The sequence below is a fragment of the Muntiacus reevesi genome, chromosome 10 (genome assembly GCF_963930625.1).
Source record: "Muntiacus reevesi chromosome 10, mMunRee1.1, whole genome shotgun sequence".
NCBI lineage: Eukaryota > Metazoa > Chordata > Mammalia > Artiodactyla > Cervidae > Muntiacus > Muntiacus reevesi.
The window spans coordinates 56,850,657-56,871,414 of record NC_089258.1 but is presented as its reverse complement, the minus strand read 5'-3'; the positions used below and the strand labels follow the sequence as shown (position 1 = coordinate 56,871,414).

General features: G+C 43.0%; 1 protein-coding gene and 1 pseudogene across 10 annotated transcripts in view; one reads left to right on the top strand and one right to left on the bottom strand.

Annotated features, from left to right (window-relative positions):
• PRIMPOL (primase and DNA directed polymerase) overlaps positions 1 to 20,758 on the bottom strand; it is a 51,806-nt gene that overhangs the window by 7,550 nt on the left and 23,498 nt on the right. For 9 of the 10 annotated variants that reach the window (XM_065946443.1, XM_065946441.1, XM_065946442.1 and 6 more), the window contains 5 exons: positions 19,885 to 20,172; positions 5,628 to 5,790; positions 3,875 to 3,960; positions 2,078 to 2,167; positions 1,892 to 2,000 (listed from right to left, as the gene is read on the bottom strand). In XM_065946443.1, coding sequence (XP_065802515.1) covers positions 1,892 to 2,000; positions 2,078 to 2,167; positions 3,875 to 3,960; positions 5,628 to 5,790; positions 19,885 to 20,172 — 736 coding nt within the window. The remainder of the gene's footprint in view (positions 1 to 1,891; positions 2,001 to 2,077; positions 2,168 to 3,874; positions 3,961 to 5,627; positions 5,791 to 19,884; positions 20,173 to 20,758) is intronic. The other variant, XM_065946440.1, reaches the window with a different exon arrangement.
• On the top strand, positions 15,210 to 15,645 carry LOC136176786 (large ribosomal subunit protein uL24-like; annotated as a pseudogene).

Here is a 20,758-nt window from a genome sequence, read left to right as displayed (position 1 = left end):
ATCAAGTAACATGACCATTTGGGAGAATAATTTATCTAAAAAAATTAAATGTAAGCATATTCTATGGCACAGCAATTCTAGTTTTAGAAATACACTTTAAGAAACTCTTGCATATGTGCACTAAGTGATATATACAATATTTGTAGCTTCATTGTTTATAGCAGCAAGCCAAATGTCCATAGCAGGACAGCAGATGAACTGGTCTACTTATATATACAATGATGAAAACAAGCAACAGCTACATGCTGCAGTATGCATAAACCTCATGAGTATAATGCTGACCCAAAAGCAAGTCAAAGGATCAATTTACCATAAAATTAAAAAATGTAAAATGAAATATTATGTTGTTTGGATATGCAAGTAAACATGGAAAAACCTAAAGAGGTAAAGATTACCACAAAATTCAAGATGACAGCTATAAGAAGAGGTGACTCATTTGAAAAGACCCTGATGCTGTGAAAGATTGAGGGCAGTAGGAGAAGGGGACGACAGGATGAGATGGTTGGATGGCATCACCAACTCGGTGGACATGTGTTTGGGTGGACTCCGGGAGTTGGTGATGGACAGGGAGACCTGGCGTGCTGCGGTTCACGGGGTCGCAAAGAGTCGGACCCAACTGAGCGACTGAACTGAACAGCTGTAATCTCTAAAGAAACTGTACTTGGGCCCACAAGGTACTTCTGAGGTTAAGTGGTAGATATGGCAAGTATATGCACATATATATACACGATGTGTTTCACACTTAAAAGGAATACACTGTGGATAATAATACAACCTGTAATTCTTCAGAAAGAAATACATAGCAACCTGGGGATCTCAAAATTAAATAATCATTATATGAAATGACTTTCTGGCAAACATTCATGAACAGAAAAAAAGACTAGGAAGATACAGCAAAATCATAACCATAGTTCTGGGACTGCAGGTGGTCCTTTTTTGTGTGCTTTTCTGTTACATTTTTGTGCACTGAGTTTTTGAAGTTGTTTTTTTTTTACTGAATTAATCTATGTATATATTATAGCACTGAATCATAGTATCTAAGATGTTTTCCAGCTTTTTAACAAAAGTTTCCTGATCACTTTCTCACGCCTGGTCCATGTGCTGTAACAGCTTTACATATTGAAGTCTGGGCTCTGACATTAGGTATCGGCTGGTCGTGGTTTTGTTGCTAAGCTGCGTCTTAACTCTTGGGACCCCAGGGACTGTGACCCACCAGGCTCCTCCGTCCATGCGACTGCCCGGGTAGGAATACTGGAGTGGGCTCCATTTCCTCCAGGCGTTAGATATTAAAACAAGCTAACATCACAAATGATAATGACTGGGTTTCTATTTTATCCCTATTCTGAATGTTTCCTTCATCTTTTATTTCCTCTTCTTTTGCCAGGGGCATTTAAAAGAAAACTCCAAAAACAGCGCCTTGCATGTGCAAGCAAGCATTCAATAAATACTGGTTTTCTTCTGCACTATTCTTTGTCTTGAACATGTTAACATAACTAACTCCAATTCTTAAACCCTAACAGAGTAGTTTCCTTCTTGCCCAAATTTGCTCACTTTTGATTTAGACTCCGTGGGTGTCAAGAGCCAATGGCTACTGGCTCTCATTTCTTTCTAGCTCCACTCAATTCTGCTGTAATTTCCTCAAGATTTCACTATTTAAGGGGTTGTTTTACCAAATAAAGTACAAATAAAGATAAGTGCCAAGGCAAGGTAATAATTAAGATATTCAAAATTAAATATTAAAAAGCAGAGGCCAAACAAAATATAAGTTGTATGAGTTACAACTATATCTATTATAACAAAATCATTTTTATATTCTCATCTTAAATTATGAACATTTACAATATAGTACTGGTTAAATACGTAGAACTCATTAACAAGCAGTATTACTTACATGATATTATTGCTCCTGTGGGCTCGTCCAATGTTTTCACACCAGCGGTATTTACAAATATCATAAACCAACAGTTCTTCTGGGAAAAAGTAGTTCCACCGCCGAATTCCTGAACCACAAATAATGTTTCTAAAGGTACTATTACTCTATCGTATAACAGTTAATAAAGAATAAAATTATCTTTACCTCCTTTAATGCCATTTTTGTTCACCAGTGAGAGAACAAATTGATCAATTTCAGGGTAAGGTGAACACTGAAAACCTTCCATGGTTTCTACTGCAACAGAAAAATTATTTATAAATCATAACAGCTAAAAGGTGAGGAGGTAAACTTTAAGTTGTTAAGTACACCCGTGCTTTACAGCCTACTCATGCCAGTGTTTAGGTTTTTTTTGCTTCTCTGCAGTGTCTTTTAATTAGTTGTGTATTCTCACAAGGAAGCAGGTAAAATGCAAAATTGTAGCTAGTTTTCATAAAGTGTTTAGAATCACTTCAGCTGCTTGCTTCATTCTGATAGAGAAGAACAGCCCCTCACACCTGGGAGCTGGCCTTGGATTAATGCTGTCACTTGAGATCACGGTGTGGCCACGAGCTGGCTGGGGCCTCGGAGCTCAGCCCCGGTGTTCTCCCATTAATCACAAACTGCTTCCCAGAACCTCAGCGTCATATAAGGTCACTCTGTGGCCATGATAATTCAGGACAAGAATGAAGACCACTCTAATCATGTGTGAACACAGACAAAACATTTTCCAAACCACAAAAAGGACCAAACGCCAGCCTATTTTGTCTCAGTAGCTGCTCCTTATTTACCAACTGTGGCTTTAGTCTCCCTGTAGTCAGCCTTCTTTCTAGATAAGATTTATCAAGATACTTAAATCATAAAACTGTCATTGGCAGCGCCCAACTCAAAAAAACAAGCCCGCTCTTCCTTGGAGACTCCACAGAAGTATCTAGCTCGAGCCTGGATCCTGTGAGAAGGCCTCTCTAGCGCCCTTTTTCTGATGCCCGTTTCCTATGCTGTGCGGTCTCGCCGAGGCATCACAGGCGTGTTCTCCAGTCCTGGGGCTGCAGACCACTGCATCTTACATTTTCTACCCACAACTCTCAGGAAAATTGTTTAAAGTCTCATTTAAAGACAGAGTAATCTACTTTTATAGCCCAATTTCACTTACAAAAATAGTATACATAGTTAAAGAAATTTTGGAAAATATATTAAAGCAGAAATGAGAGAAATAAACTTCAGTGTCTAGAAACAAACAGAGAAGACAGTACAGATAAGAAAATGTTATCCATAGTTTTAAAATAAACTTGTGATCACACCTCATAAAATGTTATAACCTTATCTCAACATCGTAAATGGGCATTTTTCATACTATATAGGCTTTATAAGTCTAAATCAAATGGCTACAGAGTATTTTACAGTATGTAACCAATCCAATTTTGTTGTATATTTAAATTTTCAGTCTCCCACTTGTAAAGAATGATAGCCTAAAGTGGGTGTATAAAAATACAGTTTACTGGAGAGTTTAAATATATCTTAGAAAAAGATGATTTCTGCAGTAAAGCAATAAAGAACATATAGATTTCATGAAAAACTATATGGCCATTAAAAGAATGCAGGGGCTCTCCATGTACTGGAAATGCAGGAAACCTCTTCTGGGTTACATAGGAAACTATTAACAGCGGTGACCCATCATTGATCATGGACAGAAGGGTGAAGAGATCTTTAAGTTTTTTCATTTTAACATGTGCTTATTTTAGACAAACAACCTACATTATTTTCATATTTTCCCTCCAAAACACTCTAAGATGAAAATTAAGTCAGTAAGCTTTAAAATACTTTTTTTTTTTTAACACTTTTACTTTGGAGAGAAACAGTTGTTCTGAAAGAACAGTACATATAAAAACATAAGATTTAAGACTTTGAAGAAAAATAGATTTTGCATCCTTAAATTTTCATAGCAAATTGTTTTCTTAAACTTACCTGAAGTACTGGTACGATTCAAACACTGAATTCGCTGTTTACTTTGAGGTATGTCACATGTCAGAATTCGTAAAGCATCTGAAAATCTCAAGAAGAAAATGTGTACAACAGAAAGTAATATTAAAATTAAAGAGATTTGACTACTGAAAGGACACAATTTCAGATAGTCTCATAATAAAATCCTTTGTTCAACAGCTAACTGTTCGAGATATTTATGCCACATTTGCCTAAAAAACACCAATCCAACCCCTACAAAAAATGATTAGTTTGGTGACCATTTATAGTATTTTCCTCAACGGTAGAGTCAATCAGAAGACCTGAGAAATGCTGAAGTTACAAAAGTCTTTGAAATTTTTGTTAATTTTAAAAGTCTGGATAATAGAAAAAAAAAGAGGAACAAAACCAAAGGGAAAGCAGCTTAAAAATTAACTGAAAGGAAAAACACATTCAAAACCATAAAGAATTTAGCCTTTATTTCAGGAAGAACAAGACCTGGTGTTTAGTCGGGTAGGCGATGACGACAAAAGTCACCTCGCTCCGTAGGTAACCCTCTGCACTTGGGTAGAATACTGACACTACAAAAGAAATGGGGTTTGGGAATCAAGAGACTGCCTGCCCTTCAGGCTGTTCTTAGAGGCTACTGTGTTGCTTCTCCCATACATGATAGAATGTGACCTTATTCTGGAGCCAACAACAGTGAGGGAGCAACAGTCATGTAATTTTTAGGACCGTCTACTACTAGGATCTCAGAGGTGACAACCAACGTCTACTGGCAACGCTAATGTGCCAGCACTGCGGGAAGCATACACATACAGGTCTAACTTATTTAGTCCTCCCAACCCCACGAAGTAGGTGTTAATGTTATTTCCATTTTAAAGGTAAGGAAACAGACGGTGAGGTTACTTCTAAGATTTGTTACCAAAACTCAAACAGTCCATACATATGTAGAGAGACAACACATCTTCCCACCCTCCCGAGTTACCATACCAAGTGGACGCTTGGACACAACTTTCCCTGTGCAGTGTCTTAAATATTCTTATTATAATTTACTTCTATGGAATTTCTCTTTAAAATTATATCTAAGAGCAGCAAAAAGGAGAAGGATCAGAACAAGTTACTTTAGCAAGACAATTTATTCTGATCTTTAACCACATGTCTTAAATTAACAAAAAATGCCAGCCCAGAGTGAAGAGAAATGAAGGCCACATATTTCTATTGAAAGATGTCTTTCACACTTCTTAAAATGACCAAAACATGAGAATTTAAAAGTTCAGTAAGACTTGACAGCAAATTAGTGTATCAGTATAATAGAAAATAATATAGAAAAATTATTGATAATTTATTGGTCAATTATTAATTTGACAAATATTTATGATATAGTGTTGAGTAGACAAGACAGGTGACATAATCATATAACTAATGATCCCATGAAATATGTTTCAAATGAAGGATCTATGTAAATTATATTTATGTACATATATAAAAAAATTAAATTTTAACAGTAATTACATTTCCAAATGCAGTAAGTAGTTTTTATTTTCTTTTTAATAGAATAATCATTTTAGAAAACCTGGAAAATATATCAAATATAAAAGGATATAAAGAGAAAAGTAGTTAAAAATAACTTTTACTATTCTAGTTAACAAATTGTAAAAACTTTCTTTTACACAAAATATAAAAAGTTTATACAGTTCACATTTTAGTAATTCACAATGCTACTCACTGAATAATAAATATTCATGGTCCTGCGTACCTGACATTGCTGACCAAAGACGACAGGAAGTATTGATTTTCTTTGGAAATATTCTTCAATTGTGTAGGAAGAAATCTGTTATCTTCAGCAACTTCCAGAGCCACATGCTTTCCTATTTTTGATGATTTATACAGTCGGAAGTTTCTATTCCTTGTGTAAACTCCTATATAGTTAATAAAATAGTATGAATACATGGCTTCAGTGGTTTATTTCTGTAGTTAGCAAATATTAACTGTTCAGCATTATTAGAAAAAACACATGGTTCTGGTTCAAAACAGTGACACAGATCCTGAATTCACCTTCTCCCACAGACACACCCTACAACAATATATAAAACGATTTCATGTGGACAAAACCTACTGGGTGGAAGACCCCTTCACATCAGGCGGTGAGAGGGGAATCACACCGAAGCAGCTAGCAAAGGCTGAGGCACTCTGGCCATAAACCCCAGCCCCGACAGAGCAGCTCCCAGCCTGCAGGGAACTCAACCCGGGAACTCCTCCCCGGGGAGCAAAGTTCTGCCGTTCAGGCTCCTCGGCTTTCAAGACAGCGTCTGAGAGGGGAGCCCCGCAGACACCCGGGTTTGAGGCCGGCTGGGCTCACGCCCGAGAGAGCCGCTTGCTCAGTCACCAACTGTGTCCGACTCTGGGACCCCGTGAACTCCGGCACGCCAGGCTTCTTGCCCCAAGAACCCCATGAACACATGAAAAGGCAAGAGACCCACGGCGCTGTGAAAACTTAAAGGGGTTCTTGAAGAGCTCACAGAGGAAGCAGTGTGAGACTCACCTGCCTCGGAGTCAACTTCAGAAGCAGCCCCTTGAAAAGCACCCATTCTTCATGTGAGAGGTTGGTTTGCTAATTTTAAAGCACTGGCCTGAGGGGCAAGGTCTAGGTGGTACCCGAAGGAGGGAGGCTGCGGGGCACCACCTCCCCTCTCGCCTTTTGCCTTGCTGAAGCTGGAGGCAATCACCTTTCTTTTCTCTTGTATCAGAGGTATCATCTTCACCCCTCTACCTTGCTCCAGAGTGCCAGTAATCCCAGATGGGAGCTTTTAGAATCAATGATCTCAAAACCAGGGCAGATGAACTTACCCAATCAAAGTAACAACAACAACAACAAAAAAAACCTAGAAAAAAACTATATATTGCTTAGGGGATTTACGGGACATCAAGCAGACTAACATTCACATCACATGAATCCTAGGAAAAGAGAGAGAGGAACAGAAAACTTATCTGAAGGATTAACAGCTGAAAACTTTTCCTAACCTGGGGCAGAAGACATATAGATAGAGGGAATCCAGAGAGCTCTAAATAAGATCAAACCAAAGAGACCCACACCAAGACACATTATAAATAAAATGTCAAAAGTTAAAGCCAAGGAGAGAATCTTAAAGTAGCAATACAAAAAACGTTACATGCAAGGGAACCCCTATAAGACAACCACCAGATTTTTAAAGAGATGTCCCAGGCCAGAAGGGAGGGGCATGATATATTGAATCCAGCTCACAACCAAAAACAACCAAGAATACGCTACTGGCAAAGTTACCATGCATAATTGAAGCGTAAATAGTTTTCCAGACAAGTAAAGGCTTAAGGAGTTCAGCAGCACCATACCAGACTTGTAAAAAATATTAAAGGGACTTCCTTATGCTGAAAAATAAAAGATGTGTTAATGGCTTCTCTGTCCATGGAATTCTCCAGACAGGAATACTGGAGTGGGTAGCCATTCCCTCCTCCAGGGGATCTTCCTGACCCAGGGATCGAACCCGGGTCTCTCGTACTGCAGCTGGATGCTTTATCGTCTGAGCCACCTGGCGAGCCCCAAGAAAACATACGAAGGTACGAATCACTGGGAAAGGCAAATATATAGTAAAGGTAGTGGACTAAGACATAAAATTAGTATGAAGGCTGAAAAACGAAAGCAGTACAAACACTATACTTAGTTAAGGGGTACACAGGTGTTAAAATGTAACATCAGAAACGGGTGGGGTTAAAAGTCAGAAATGAGAATGTGTTCTTTGTCAGCTTCATGCTGACCACCCAGTAAACGCCTGCGGTACACACACAGCGTGACAAAAGGAAACGGCACTCTCCTGCTCTGCAGGCAGATCCTTTGCCAGCTGGGCCACTGGGGTGCCCGCGAGACAGGCATCAAACCCCAAAGGGCGAGAGCAAGTACAAAACAGCCAGCAGAAGACTAGGAACAGTATGGCAGTAAGTACATCCGAGAGCAAACAATGCAAAGCACAATCACAGAAGACTAACCCAATGATCACAGCGATCACAGCCTCATGCAACTAATGAAACTAGCAGCCATGCCGTGCACGGCCACCTAGACAGACAGGTCACGGTGGAGAGTTCTGACAAAACGTGGTCCATGGGGAAGGGAATGGCAAACCACTTCAGCATTCTTGCCGTGAGAGCCCCATTTACACCATGAAAAGGCAAAAAAATATGACACTGAATGATGAGCCCCTCAAGTCAGTAGGTGTCGAACATGCTCCTGGAGAAGAGCAGACAAACAGCTCCAACGGGAATGAAGAGGCTGAGCCAAAGCAGAAAGGATGCCGAGTTGTGGATGTGTCTGGTGCTGAAAGGAGAGTCTGAACCCGGAAAGAACAATACTGCCTAGGACTCTGGAAATGTTAGGTCCATGAATCAAGGTAAACTGCAAGTGGTCAAACAGGAGATGGCAAGAGTGAACATAGACATTTTAGGAATCAGTGAACTAAAATGGATGGAAATGGGTAAATTTATTCAGATGACCATTTTATCTAGTACTGTGGACAAGAATCCCTTAGAAGAAATGGAAAAGCCCTCATAGTCAACAAAAGAATCTGAAATGCAGTCCTTGGGTGCAATCTCAAAAACGACAGAATGATCTCTGTTCATCTCCAGGGCAAACCATTCAATATCACGGTAATCCAAGTCTATGCCCCAACCACTAATGCCAAAGAAGCTGAAGTTGAACCATTATATAAGGACCTATAAGATATTCTAGAGCTAACACCAAAAAAAACATGTCCTTTTCATCATAGGGGACTGGAATGCAAAAGTAGGAAGTCGAGAGATACCTGGATTAACCAGCAAGTTTGGCCTTGGGGTACAGAAGGAAGCAGGGCAAAGGCTAACAGAGTTTTGCCAAGAGAATGCACTGGTCATAGCAAACACCCTCTTCCAAGAAAACAAAAGATGACACTACACATGGACATCACCAGATGGCCACTCCCAAAATCAGACTGATTATATTCTTTGCAGCCGAAGACAGAGAAGCTCTATACAGTCAGCAAAAACAAGACCGGGAGCTGACTGTGGCTTAAATCATGAACTCCTTATCGCAAGTTTCAGACTGAAATTGAAAGTAGGGAAAACCACTAGGCCATTCAGGTATGACCTAAATCAAACCCCTCATTACACAGTGGAGGTGACGAACAGATGCAAGGGGTCAGACCTTGCAGACAGAGTGCCTGAAGAACTATGGACAGAGATTCGTAACACTGTATAGGAGGCGGCGAGCAAAAAAGTCCCGAAGAAAAAGAAATGCAAGAAGAAGAAGTGGTTGTCTGAGAAGGCCTTACAAACAGCTGATAAGAGAAAGGAAACACAAAGGAGAAAGAGAAACATACCCAACTGAATGCAGAGTTCCAGAGAATGGCAAGGAGAGATAAAGTCTTTTTCAATGAATGATGCAAAGAAATAAAGAAAAAAGAAACAGAATGGAAAGACTAGAGATCTCTTCAAGAAAATTAGAGATGCCAAGGGAACATTTCATATGATGGGCACAATAAAGGACAGAAATGGCAAGGACCTAACAAGCAGAAGAGTTTAAGACAACGTGGCGAGAATACACAGAAAAACTATACAAAAAAGATCTTAATGATCCAATAACCACAACGGTGTGGACACTCACCTAGAGACAGACATCATGGAATGTAAAGTCAAGTGGGCCTTAGGAAGCATCACTACAAACGAAGCTAGTGGAGGTGATGGAATTCCATCTGAGCTATTTCAAGCCCTAAAAGATGCTGTTAAAGTGCTGCACTCAATATGTCAGCAAATTTGGAAAACTCAGGAGTGGCCTGAGGACTGGAAAAGGTCAGTTTTCATTCCAATCCCAAAGAAAGGCAATGCCAAAGAATTCTCAAACAATTGCACAACTGCATGCATTTTCACATATTAGCAGAGTAATGCTCAAAATTTTCCAAGCCAGGCTTCAACAGTACATGACTGTAGAACATTTAGATATTCAAGCTGGATTTAGAAAAGGCAGAGGAACCAGAGATCAAATTGCCAATAACCGCTGGATCACAGAAAAAGGAAGAAAATTCCAGAAAAACATCTACTTCTGCTTTATTGACTACGCCAAAGCCGTGGACTATGTGGGTCACAACAAACTGTGGAAAGATCTGAAAGAGGTGGGAATACCAGACCACCTGACCTGCCTCCTGAGAAATCCATACGCAGGTCAACAAGCAACGGTTACAACCGGACATGGAACAACAGGCTGGTTCCAAATCGGGAAAGGAGTACGTCACGGCTGTATACTGTCACCCTGCTTATTTAACTTATTGCCAAGTACACCATGCAAATGCTGGACTGAATGAAGCACAAGCTGGAATCAAGACTGCCGGGAGAAATATCAAGAACCTAGATATGCAGATGATATCACCCTAACAGCAAAAATTGAACACGAACTAAACAGCCTCTTTCACTAAAGAGGTGAAAGAGCAGAGTGAAAAAACTGGCTTAAAACTCAGCATTCAAAAGACGAAGATCGGGGCATTCTGTCCCATCACTTCACAGCAAATAGAAGGGGGAACAGTGGAAACAGTGACAGGCTTTGTCTTCCTGGGCTCCAAAATCACTGCAGATGGTGACTGCAGCTATGAAAATAAAAGATGCTTGCTCCTTGGAAGAAAAGCTATGACAAATCTAGACTAGACAGCATATTAAAAAGAAGAAATATTACTTTGCCAACAAAGGTCCGTCTAGTCAAGGCTATGGTTTTTCCAGTGGTCATGTATGGATGTGAGAGTTGGACTGTGAAGAAAGCTGAGCGCCAAAGAATTGATACTTTTGAACTGTGGTGTTGGAGAAGACTCTTGAGAGTCCCTTGGACTGCAAGGAGATCCAATCAGTCCATCCTAAAGGAAATCAGTCCTGAATATTCATTGGAAGGACTGATGCTGAAACTGAAGTTTCAATATCTGGCCACCTGATGAGAAGAGCCGACTCATTGGAAAAGACCCTGATGCTGGGGAAGATTGGGGGCAGGAAGAGAAGGGGACGACAGAGGATGAGATGGCTGGATGGCTTCACTGACTTGATGGACATGACTTTGAGTAAGCTCCGGGAGTTGGTGAAGGACAGGGAAGCCTGGCGTGCTGCAGTCCATGGGGTCACAAAGAGTCGACAGGACTGAGCGACTGAATAACAACAACACTAACCTAAGTCGGCCGTGTTTGGAATTAACTTCTCCAATGCCTGCGCCCCGACATTTCGCGAGGGCAGCTGTCGTTAACCCAGACCCAGGTCCTATGAATTAAAGTCCTGTGATGGCCAGGGGTTAAGCTGTAATTCCCGAAGAAGTCCACAAGGCGGCAGCACTTTCCATGCCCACCTCAAGCCCTCTCCCTAAGCGCGCAGCCGCCTAGGTTCTAAGCGCCCACAAGAATGTACTGGGAACCCCTAAGAGATCAGTGTGCACGGGGTGAGGACTCAAGCCCTTTAGTGTCTTCTCAGGCACAATCCACTCTAATTCACCAACCAAGAAGCCAACTTTCCCCCACGATGTGGAGGCCCCAGGAAACAAAGGTGGGTGAACAGAAAGTGCTGCCGCCTTGTGGACATTTTCGGAACTACAGCTTAATCCCCGTGCTAAGAGGACCTCAATTCACACCTGGGTTTGGATTAAGGCCAGCTGCTCTCAGGAAACGTCCTGCGGCAGGTATTGGAGAAGTAAATTCGAAACAGCCGATTTCCAGGAAGCCAACTGCCAAAGGTATATTGTCCTCAACCACTATAAAAAGAAAAGGAAAAAGAAATTGAAACCTCCCCCACGGGTAAGATGGTAAGCATCCCTAAGTGCCACAGGAATGTCAGTCAAAAGGCCAATGGGAATTCACATCCCATCCGGCACAATGGCCATCTTCCCAACTCTGAAAACAATAAACGCTGCCGAAGAGGCCACCTAGAGAAGAAAGGAATCCCCCTAAGTTGGTAGCAATATACACTGGCAGCAGCCAGTATAATGGAGAGGCCTCGAATGACTGAAAAAAAAAACTGTCACGATGGGCTAAGCCTAAAATCGGACATTCCCACACCAGGGCCTGTATCCTGAGAAAACCATGCAGCAACGAAGACTGCAGCACCCCTTCCAATCGCCAAGACACAACCAGCAATCTGCAACAGATGAGAGCTTAAACAGGACGTGCCACTTAGACACGGCAGGCTATTTCTCATTCCTGTAAAACCGCCACTGAAGTTACAGAGTTCTGACGCTGGTGGCCGCAGGGATGGGATCACACACGAAGGACAGTCAGTCATGCAGAGACAGAACGTGGAGTACGAGGAATTCTCCAGGTAAACAAAAACCAGACATACAAGGCAGCAAATTTATAATGCAGAAAGAGACTCTAAGAAATCAAAGTCAAACAAATGGTTTCAGTAAAAAAAAATCAAAGTGAAAGAATGGAACAAATCAGTAGGTCCGAAAGTAAACTGACAAAAAAATCAGTATCTGTAACAAATAATCCACAAGGATTATCCCCTTCCTTATCTCCTTTCTTGGATATATACAGGGATTCTGTATCTCTAAGAGATAATCCATAAAACTTATCTCCTATGTTCCAGCTTGGTATTCACAGAAAAGTGTCTCTAAGGTTAACAATACACAACCACCTGATGCACACCATCTGCTAGATGTTCTGAGGCAAAAGTCCAAAAAAGAAGAGCAGAGCCTGCTTGATCCTCTCCGACCTCCCAGACTAGGGGTGCTGTCCCAGCCCTGGAGACCGAGCAGGCTTGGCTCCCACTGCTCAGCGAAGGTGGGGTCAACACAGCTGGGCTCCGTCCCCCGGGTTGAACCCCTTGGGAAGGTCGACGGTGTCCCAGGTCTGGCTGAGACAAGAGGCCGGTGTGGCATCAAGGCCTCGAGGAATTTCAAGGCAAAACTCAGCTGGCCTGCATCTCTCCTGTGCTGGGGATCCCAGCTCAAGCCTCCTTCCTGAGAGTGGCGCCTCCCGGCATCTCAGCACCCACAGCAGTGTACTGCGGAGCCCGGACAGGCTGGTCTGGATGGGGTGTCTGTGTGACGCTTTAGGGGGAAAGAGGAGGCAGACTCAAACCCTTTCGTGTTCTCTCAGGCACAGTCCATTCTAATTCAGCGCCCAGGAAGCCAACTCTCCCTACGGCTCTGGTTGCCCATCACATCATGGTGAACAGATGGGGAAACAATGGAAATAGTGAGAGACTTGATGTTCTTGGGCTCCAAAATTACTGCAGATGGTACTGCAGCCATGAACGTAAAAGATGTTTGCTCCTTGGAAGAAAAGCTATGACCAACCTAGACAGCGTATTAAACCTAGAGAGCAGAGACATTATTTTGCCAACAAAGGTCAGTCTAGTCAAAGCTATGGTGTTTCCAATAGTCATGTATGAATGTGAGAGTTGATCCATAAAGAAAGCTGACTGTTGAAGAATTGATGCTTTTGAAGTGTAGTGTTGGAGAAGACTCTTGAGAGTCCCTTGGACTGCAGGGAGATTCAACCAGTCAGTCTTACAGGAGATCAGTCCTGAATGTTCATTGGAAGGACTGATGCTGAAGCTCCAATACTTTGGTCACCTGATGTGAAGAACTGACTCATTGGAAAAGATCCTGATGCTGGGGAAGATTGAAGGCAGGAGGAGAAGGGGATGACAGAGGATGAGATGGCTGAATGGCAGCACTGAATCGATGGACCTGAATTTGAGCAAGCTCTGGGAGTTGGTGACGGACAAGGAAGCCTGGTGTGCTGCAGCACATGACTGAGTGTGGCCTCAGGATAAAAAGGGGGTGGGATAAAGTGCTGCCGCTTTGTGGACATTTACCGTAACTACAACTTAATTACCGAATGCTCACAGGACCTCAATTCATAAAAACATGGGTTTGGTTTAATGACAGCTGACCTCAGGAAATGTCCTGGGGCAGGTACTCAGTTCAGTTCAGTCGCTCATTCATGTCTGACTCTTTGTGACCCCATGGACTGCAGCACGCCAGGCCTCCCTGTCCATCACCAACTCCCAGAGCAGGTCAGGTCCATTGAGTCGGTGATGCCATCCAACCATCTCATCCTCTGTCATCCCCTTCTCCTCCTGCCCTCAATCTTTCCCAGCATCAGGGTCTTTTCCAATGAGTCAGCTCTTCGCATGAGGTGGCCAAAGTATTGGAGTTTCAGCTTCAACATCAGTCCTTCCAATGAACACCCAGGACTGATCTGCTTCAGGATGGACTGGTTGGATCTCCTTGCAGTCCAAGGGACTCTCAAGAGTCTTCTCCAACACCACAGTTCAAAACCATCAATTCTTCAGTGTTCAGCTTTCTTTATAGTCCAACTCTCACATCCATACATGACCACTGGAAAAATCATAGCCTTGACTAGACGGACCTTTGTCGGCAAAGTAATGTCTCTGCTTTTTAATATGCTGTCTAGGTTGGTCATAAATTTCCTTCCAAGAAGTAAGCATCTTTTAATTTCATGACTGTAATCACCATCTGCTGTGATTTTGGAGTCTAAAAAAATTAAGTCAGCCACTGTTTCCATCATTTTCCCATCTATTTGCCATGAAGTGATTGGACTAGATGCCATGATCCTAGTTTTCTGAATGTTGAGCTTTAAGTCAACTTTTTCACTCTCTTTCACTTCCATCAAGAAGCTCTTTAGTTCCTCTTCACTTTCTGCCATAAGGGTGGTGTCATCTGCATATCTGAGGTTATCGATATTTCTCCTGGCAACCTTGATTCCAGCTTGTGCTTCTTCCAGCCCAGCGTTTCTCATGATGTACTCTGCATAAAAGTTAAATAAGCAGGGTGACAATATACAGTCTTGAAGTACTCCTTTTCCTATTTGGAACCAGTCTCTTGTTCCATGTCCAGTTCTAATGGTTGCTTCCTGATCTGCATACAGGTTTCTCAGGAGGCAGGTCAGGTGGTCTAGTATTCCCATCTCTTTAAGAATTTTCCACAGTTTGTTGTGACCCACACAGTCAAAGGCTATGGTGTAGTCAATAAAGCATAAGCAGATGTTTTTCTGGAACTCACTTGCTTTTTTGATGATCCTAAGGATGTTGGAAATTTGATCTCTGGTTGCTCTGCCTTTGGAAAAGTAAATTTCAAACACAGCCGACTTCCAGGAAGCCAGCTGACAGCAGTAAATTGTCCTCACCCCCTTTTTTAAAAAAACAAAAAGGAAAAACAACCAGAAACTTCCGTCTCAGGTAAGAGGCTAGGCATCCCTCACTGCTGCAGGAATGTCAATCAAAAGGCCAGTGGCAGCCTGCAGATCCCTTCCCTTCCGTGGCCATCGCTGAAGCACTATCGGCCGAAATGAAGTTCAATCCCTTTGACTTCTCACCAAAGCAAGAACCGAAAAAGGCATTTCATTGCACCTTCCCACATTCACAGGAAAATCATGTCTTCTCCTCTTTCTAAAGAGCTAAGACAGAAGTACAAGGTTCCACCCATGCCCGTCTGAAAGGATGATGAAGCTGAGGTTGTATGAGGGCATTACAAAAGACAGCAAATTGGCAAAGTAGTCCAGGTTTGCAGGGAGAAATACGTCATTTACGTTCAATGAGTGCAGCCAGAGAAAGCTAATGGCACGACTGTCCACGTGGGCATCCACCCCAGCAAGGTGGCTATCACCAGACTACAACTGGACAAAGACTGCAAAAAGATCCTTGAACGCAAAGCCAAATTTCGCCAAGTAGGAAGGGAAAAGGGCAAATATAAGGAAGAAACAATTGAAAAGATGCAGGAATGAGGCCATCTTGTCTACAGCTCTCATTAAAAACTGTTAAAAAAAAAAAAAAGTCAACAGGAATTCACATCCCACCCATCACAATGGCCATCTTTCCAACTCCAAAAACAATGTTGCCAGAGAAAGCTGCCTGGAGAAGAAAAGAACGCCCCTAAGCTGTTGGTGGAAATACACACTGGCAGTAGCCAGTGTAATGGAGAGGCCTCAAATGACTGAAATAAAACTGATAAGACAGGCTAAGCCTCGAATCGGACTTTCCCACACCAGGGCCTGTATCCTGAGAAAACCACAGAGCAAAAGGCGCATGCATCCCAAGGAACATTGCAGCAGAAATTCCCATCAATAGGACACAGAACCAGCAACCTCCAACAGGAGATCAGAGCTTAAACAGGACGTGTCACTGAGATACGGCAGGCTATTTCTCATTCCTGTAAAACTGCCACTGAAGTTACAGAGTTCTGACGCTGGTGGCCGCAGGGATGAGATCACACATTAAGGACAGTCAGCCACGCAGAGGCAGAACGTGGTGTGTGAGGAATTCTTCAGGTAAAGAAAAAACAGACATACAAGTCAGCAAACTGATAATTCAAACAGAGAGTCTGAAAAAGCAAAGTCAGATAGACAGTGCCGAAAAACAAAGAAACCAAAGTGAAGGGCTGGACCCAATGAGGAGGGCAGTATGTAGATCGGTAAGAAGTCCGTATGTGTAACAAATAATCCACACGATTACCCTCTTCGTTCCTTCCTTGGACATACACAGGGATTCCGTAGCTCTACAAGATAATCCACAAAACTTATCTCCTCTCTTCCTGCTTGGTATTCACAGAAAAGTGTCTCTGAGATAAATAATTCATAAGGACCTACGCTCACCACTCTGCTCGAATTTCTAGGGCAAAAAGTTTGAGAAAACAGTAGAGCTAGACCACAGATAACATGATAGCTGAATCAGGGGCCGGACGCTGACAGCCATCACAGCACAGCAAATCAGCTATAAGAGAGCATCAGCAAGATGGTAAAGAAGAGCAGAGCCTACTTGATCCTCTCCGACCTCCCACACTAGGGATGCTGTCCCAGCCCAGAGACCGAGCAGGCTTGGGTCCCACTGCTCAGCGAAGGTGGGGTCAACACAGCTGGGCTCCGTCCCCCGGGTTGAACCCCTTGGGAAGGTCGACGGTGTCCCAGGTCTGGCTGAGACAAGAGGCCGGTGTGGCATCAAGGCCTCGAGGAATTTCAAGGCAAAACTCAGCTGGCCTGCATCTCTCCTGTGCTGGGGATCCCAGCTCAAGCCTCCTTCCTGAGAGTGGCGCCTCCCGGCATCTCAGCACCCACAGCAGTGTACTGCGGAGCCCGGACAGACTGGGCTGGATGGGGTGTCTGTGTGACACATTAGGGGGAAAGAGGAGGCAGACTCAAACCCTTTCGTGTTCGCTCAGGCACAGTCCATTCTAATTCAGCGCCCAGGAAGCCAATTCTCCCTACGGCTCTGGTTGCTGCAGGAAACAAAGGTGGCCAAGAAAAAGTGCTGCAGCCTCTGCACATTTTGTGTGTTGTTGCTGTTGTTGCTCAGTCATGTCCAACTCTTTGCAACCCCATGGACTGCAGCATGGCAGGCCTCCCTGTCCATCACCAACTCCCAGAGCTTGCTCAAACTCAGGTCCATTGAGTCGGTGATGCCATCCAACCATCTCATCCTTTGTCATCCCCTTCTCCTCCTGCCTTCAATTTTTCCCAGCATCAGGGTCTTTTCTAATGAGTCAGCTCTTCGCATCAGGTGGCCAAAGTACTGGAGTTTCAGTCTCAGCATCAGTCCTTCCAATGAACACCCAGGACTGATCTCCTTTAGGACGGACTGCTTGGATCTCCTTGCGGTCCAAGGGACTCTCAAGAGTCCTCCAAAACCACAGTTCAAAAGCATCAATTCTTCGGTGCTCAGTTTTCTTTATAGTCCAACTCTCATATCCATACATGACCACTGGAAAAACTGTAGCTTTGACTATATGGACTTTTATGGCAAAGTAATGTCTCTGCTTTTTAATACACTGTCTAGGTTTTTCATAGCTTTTCTTCCAAGGAGCAAGTGTCATTTCATGGCTGCAGTAACCATCTGCAGTGATTTTGGAGCCCAGGAAAAAAGTTAATGTCTATCACTGTTTCCATTTTCTGTAACTACTACATAATCCCTGGTGCTCATAGGACCTCATTCACAGGACCTGGGTGTGGGTTGATGACAGCTGCCGTCAGGAAGCATCCTGGGGCAGGTACTGGAGAAGTAAACGCCAAACACAGCTGACTTCCAGGAAGCCAACTGCCGAAGGTAAATGTCCTCACCCCGTTTAAATAACCTACTAAACATCCCAGCTTAGCTGAGCCTACATTAAACATGCTCAGAACGCTTATATTAGCCTACCGCGGGGTAAAGCCATCTAACACAAAGCCTATTTTGCAATGAAGTGTTGAATATCCCATGAAATTTACTGACTAGCATACTGACAGCGAAACGCAGATGAGCTGTCCGGATACGGACCGGGTCTAAGTGCGTCAGTTTCCCGTCCTTGCGGAGCCGCAGCTCACGGTCAACACCCAGCAACGTACTAGCGAGCGTGATACACACCCCATATCATCAGGCCAGGAAATGGTCAAAACTCAAAATTCAAAGTATGGTTTCCACTGAATGTGTCACTTTTACATCATCGTGAAATCAGGAAGTGGAGGAAAAAACCTAAGTGAAGCCATCAATAAGTCGGGGACCGTCTGTCTAAAGATTCCAGCAAAAATCTGTTAGGATAAATGAATACAATAAAGCTGCAGAAAATAAAATTGATGTTTAGAAATGTGTGGTGTTTCTATACACTAATAACAAACATCAAAAGAGAAATTAAGAAAAAATCCCATTTACAATTGCATCAAAAGGAATAGAATATCTAAGAATAAATCTAACCATGGAGGCAAAAGACCTGGGCTCTGAAAAACACATGCACACTTCAGAGCTACAGGGGGATCAGTTCCAGAACACCACAATAAAAGCAGATACCAGAACAGAGTCACACGAAATTTTTCATTTCCCAGTGCATATTAAAGTTATGTTTACATTACATTGCAGCTCATTAAAGGTACAAACAGTACTATCTTCAAAAATGTAAAAACCTTAATTATGAAATACGTTATTACTAAAAAATGCTAACTATCATCTGAGCCTTCAAGTCATAGTAGTTAACATCAAAGACCCATAATCATAGGTCATCAAAACAAATATAATAACAATGAAAAAGTCTGAAATATTGCAAGAATTATCAAACATGAAACAAAGACACAAAGTGAGCAAATGCTGCTGGAAAAATGGTGATATTAGTTAATTCATAAAAATTAATTTGTAAAAAAAAAAAATGCAGTATCTGTGAAGTGTAATAAAACGAAGTATGGCTATTATACTTCCAAACTCTTATAGCTGGTCTTCAGGGGTGCTGGGAAGACAGGCCATACAACAGGAACGCTTCCCTACTCTCAGCCTGACTGGCCTGGTAACCTTGCTTATAGTTTAAACTCTCTTTTCTTCAAGCTGTAGACACGGAAGCTCTCTGAATTGCTCTAACCATCAACGAAAAAATGCTGCTCTTAACAGCTTTTCAAATCACAAGCTAGAGCTCAATACCAAGTCGGGTTTAGGTTGCCAAATGGAAGCTCAGCTGAGTTAGGGGTGCTGACTGGCCGGCGTGCTAGCTAACGAGGCTGAGGTCTCACGCCAGTGTTTCTTACACACACCCTCGGACTCAGCAAGCAGAAGTGGGCAGGGCAGAAGGGAGCACAGCTGAAGAAGCCTGGCGATCGCAGCAGGAAGCTGATGAGGCAGCCTCTGCAAAACTCTTCAGCAGAACAGCCAGCCTCACTCTGCCCACTGCAGTGTCACTGTTACATTGTATCTGTGTTTATAGGTTATTTCATCTAATTAAGCCTGTCAGCGGTGCTGGAGACTGCTGAACCAACTGTGCACTGTCCTGGACCCTGTGAGCGCTTGAGAGCAGAACTGGCCACAACCCCCCTCCTCCAGAGACCCGGCCAGCCTGTCTGTGGGCCCCCCAGGCCCCCTCTGAGATCTCAGCCCAGAAACCTCCGAGACTTCCAGCACTGGGCTCACAGATCCCACTCTGCTCGTGACCCCGCTCTCACCGATTGGCAAGCCGGCACGGCGCGGTGCCTCACAGGAGCACGCAGCTCCAGGAACAGAAAGCGGTCAGTTCCACCTACCTAGATCCACGAAAAGACGCTTTTCTCCCATGTCATCCTTCACTAGTAAAAACGAAAGATCAGGGCTGCTTTGCTGAGCCGACCCCGGCCTCCCCAGTTTCTCTGAATTCGATGTCCAGCTCTCCCCTACGTCGTGATCTGTGGACATTTCACTAAAGCAAGTTCCTTGTTCACTTGGTGTTTCAGAAAACCGGGTAAATTCACGGCCTGTCATCTCCGGGGTCATATCATCATCTTCACTGGCAATTAAGTGAAAAGCAGGCTGCAAGATTTTTCGCACAAAATTACCTAAAGGAAAAATAAAAAGGTTAATCAAATTCTTTTGTGCAAACCATAACAAGATCTAGGCCCAGAGCCACACGTGGCAATTTTACGCAGTAGGGCTTCTATTTTTGACTTCTGGTTTTAAGGCTGAGTAGTTATTACAAATTGTAACACACCTCTCCTACGTGTCCTTCCTCTTGTGTAATCTTTAACTTCCCTTTCACAAGGGAGCTTGTGTAACTCATGATCAAATCTCAGAAGGGAAGGTTAACATGAGATTTGTCACTGTTGCTAGTGTGGGCCTGGGTCTAATGCTCTGTCACCAAAAATGCACTTTGATGAATACAAACTGAATTGAGTTTACATTCAAATCAATGACTAAAGAATTTTATTAATAAAATAAAATAAAGCAAGGCATATATATATGTGTGAACAGTGTTCTACCAAGCTCTGCCACAGTCTCCTGAAGTCAAGATATGAGCAAATTTCTCAGAACTTGATTCTCTCTCCTTTACCTGCCCTGACATCCCCAAGAGCCCTGACATTCACAGCCATCAGTTTAAGGTTCATGATCTTCCTCCCTTCTATGTAGCCATGAGCTGGGCTGTGG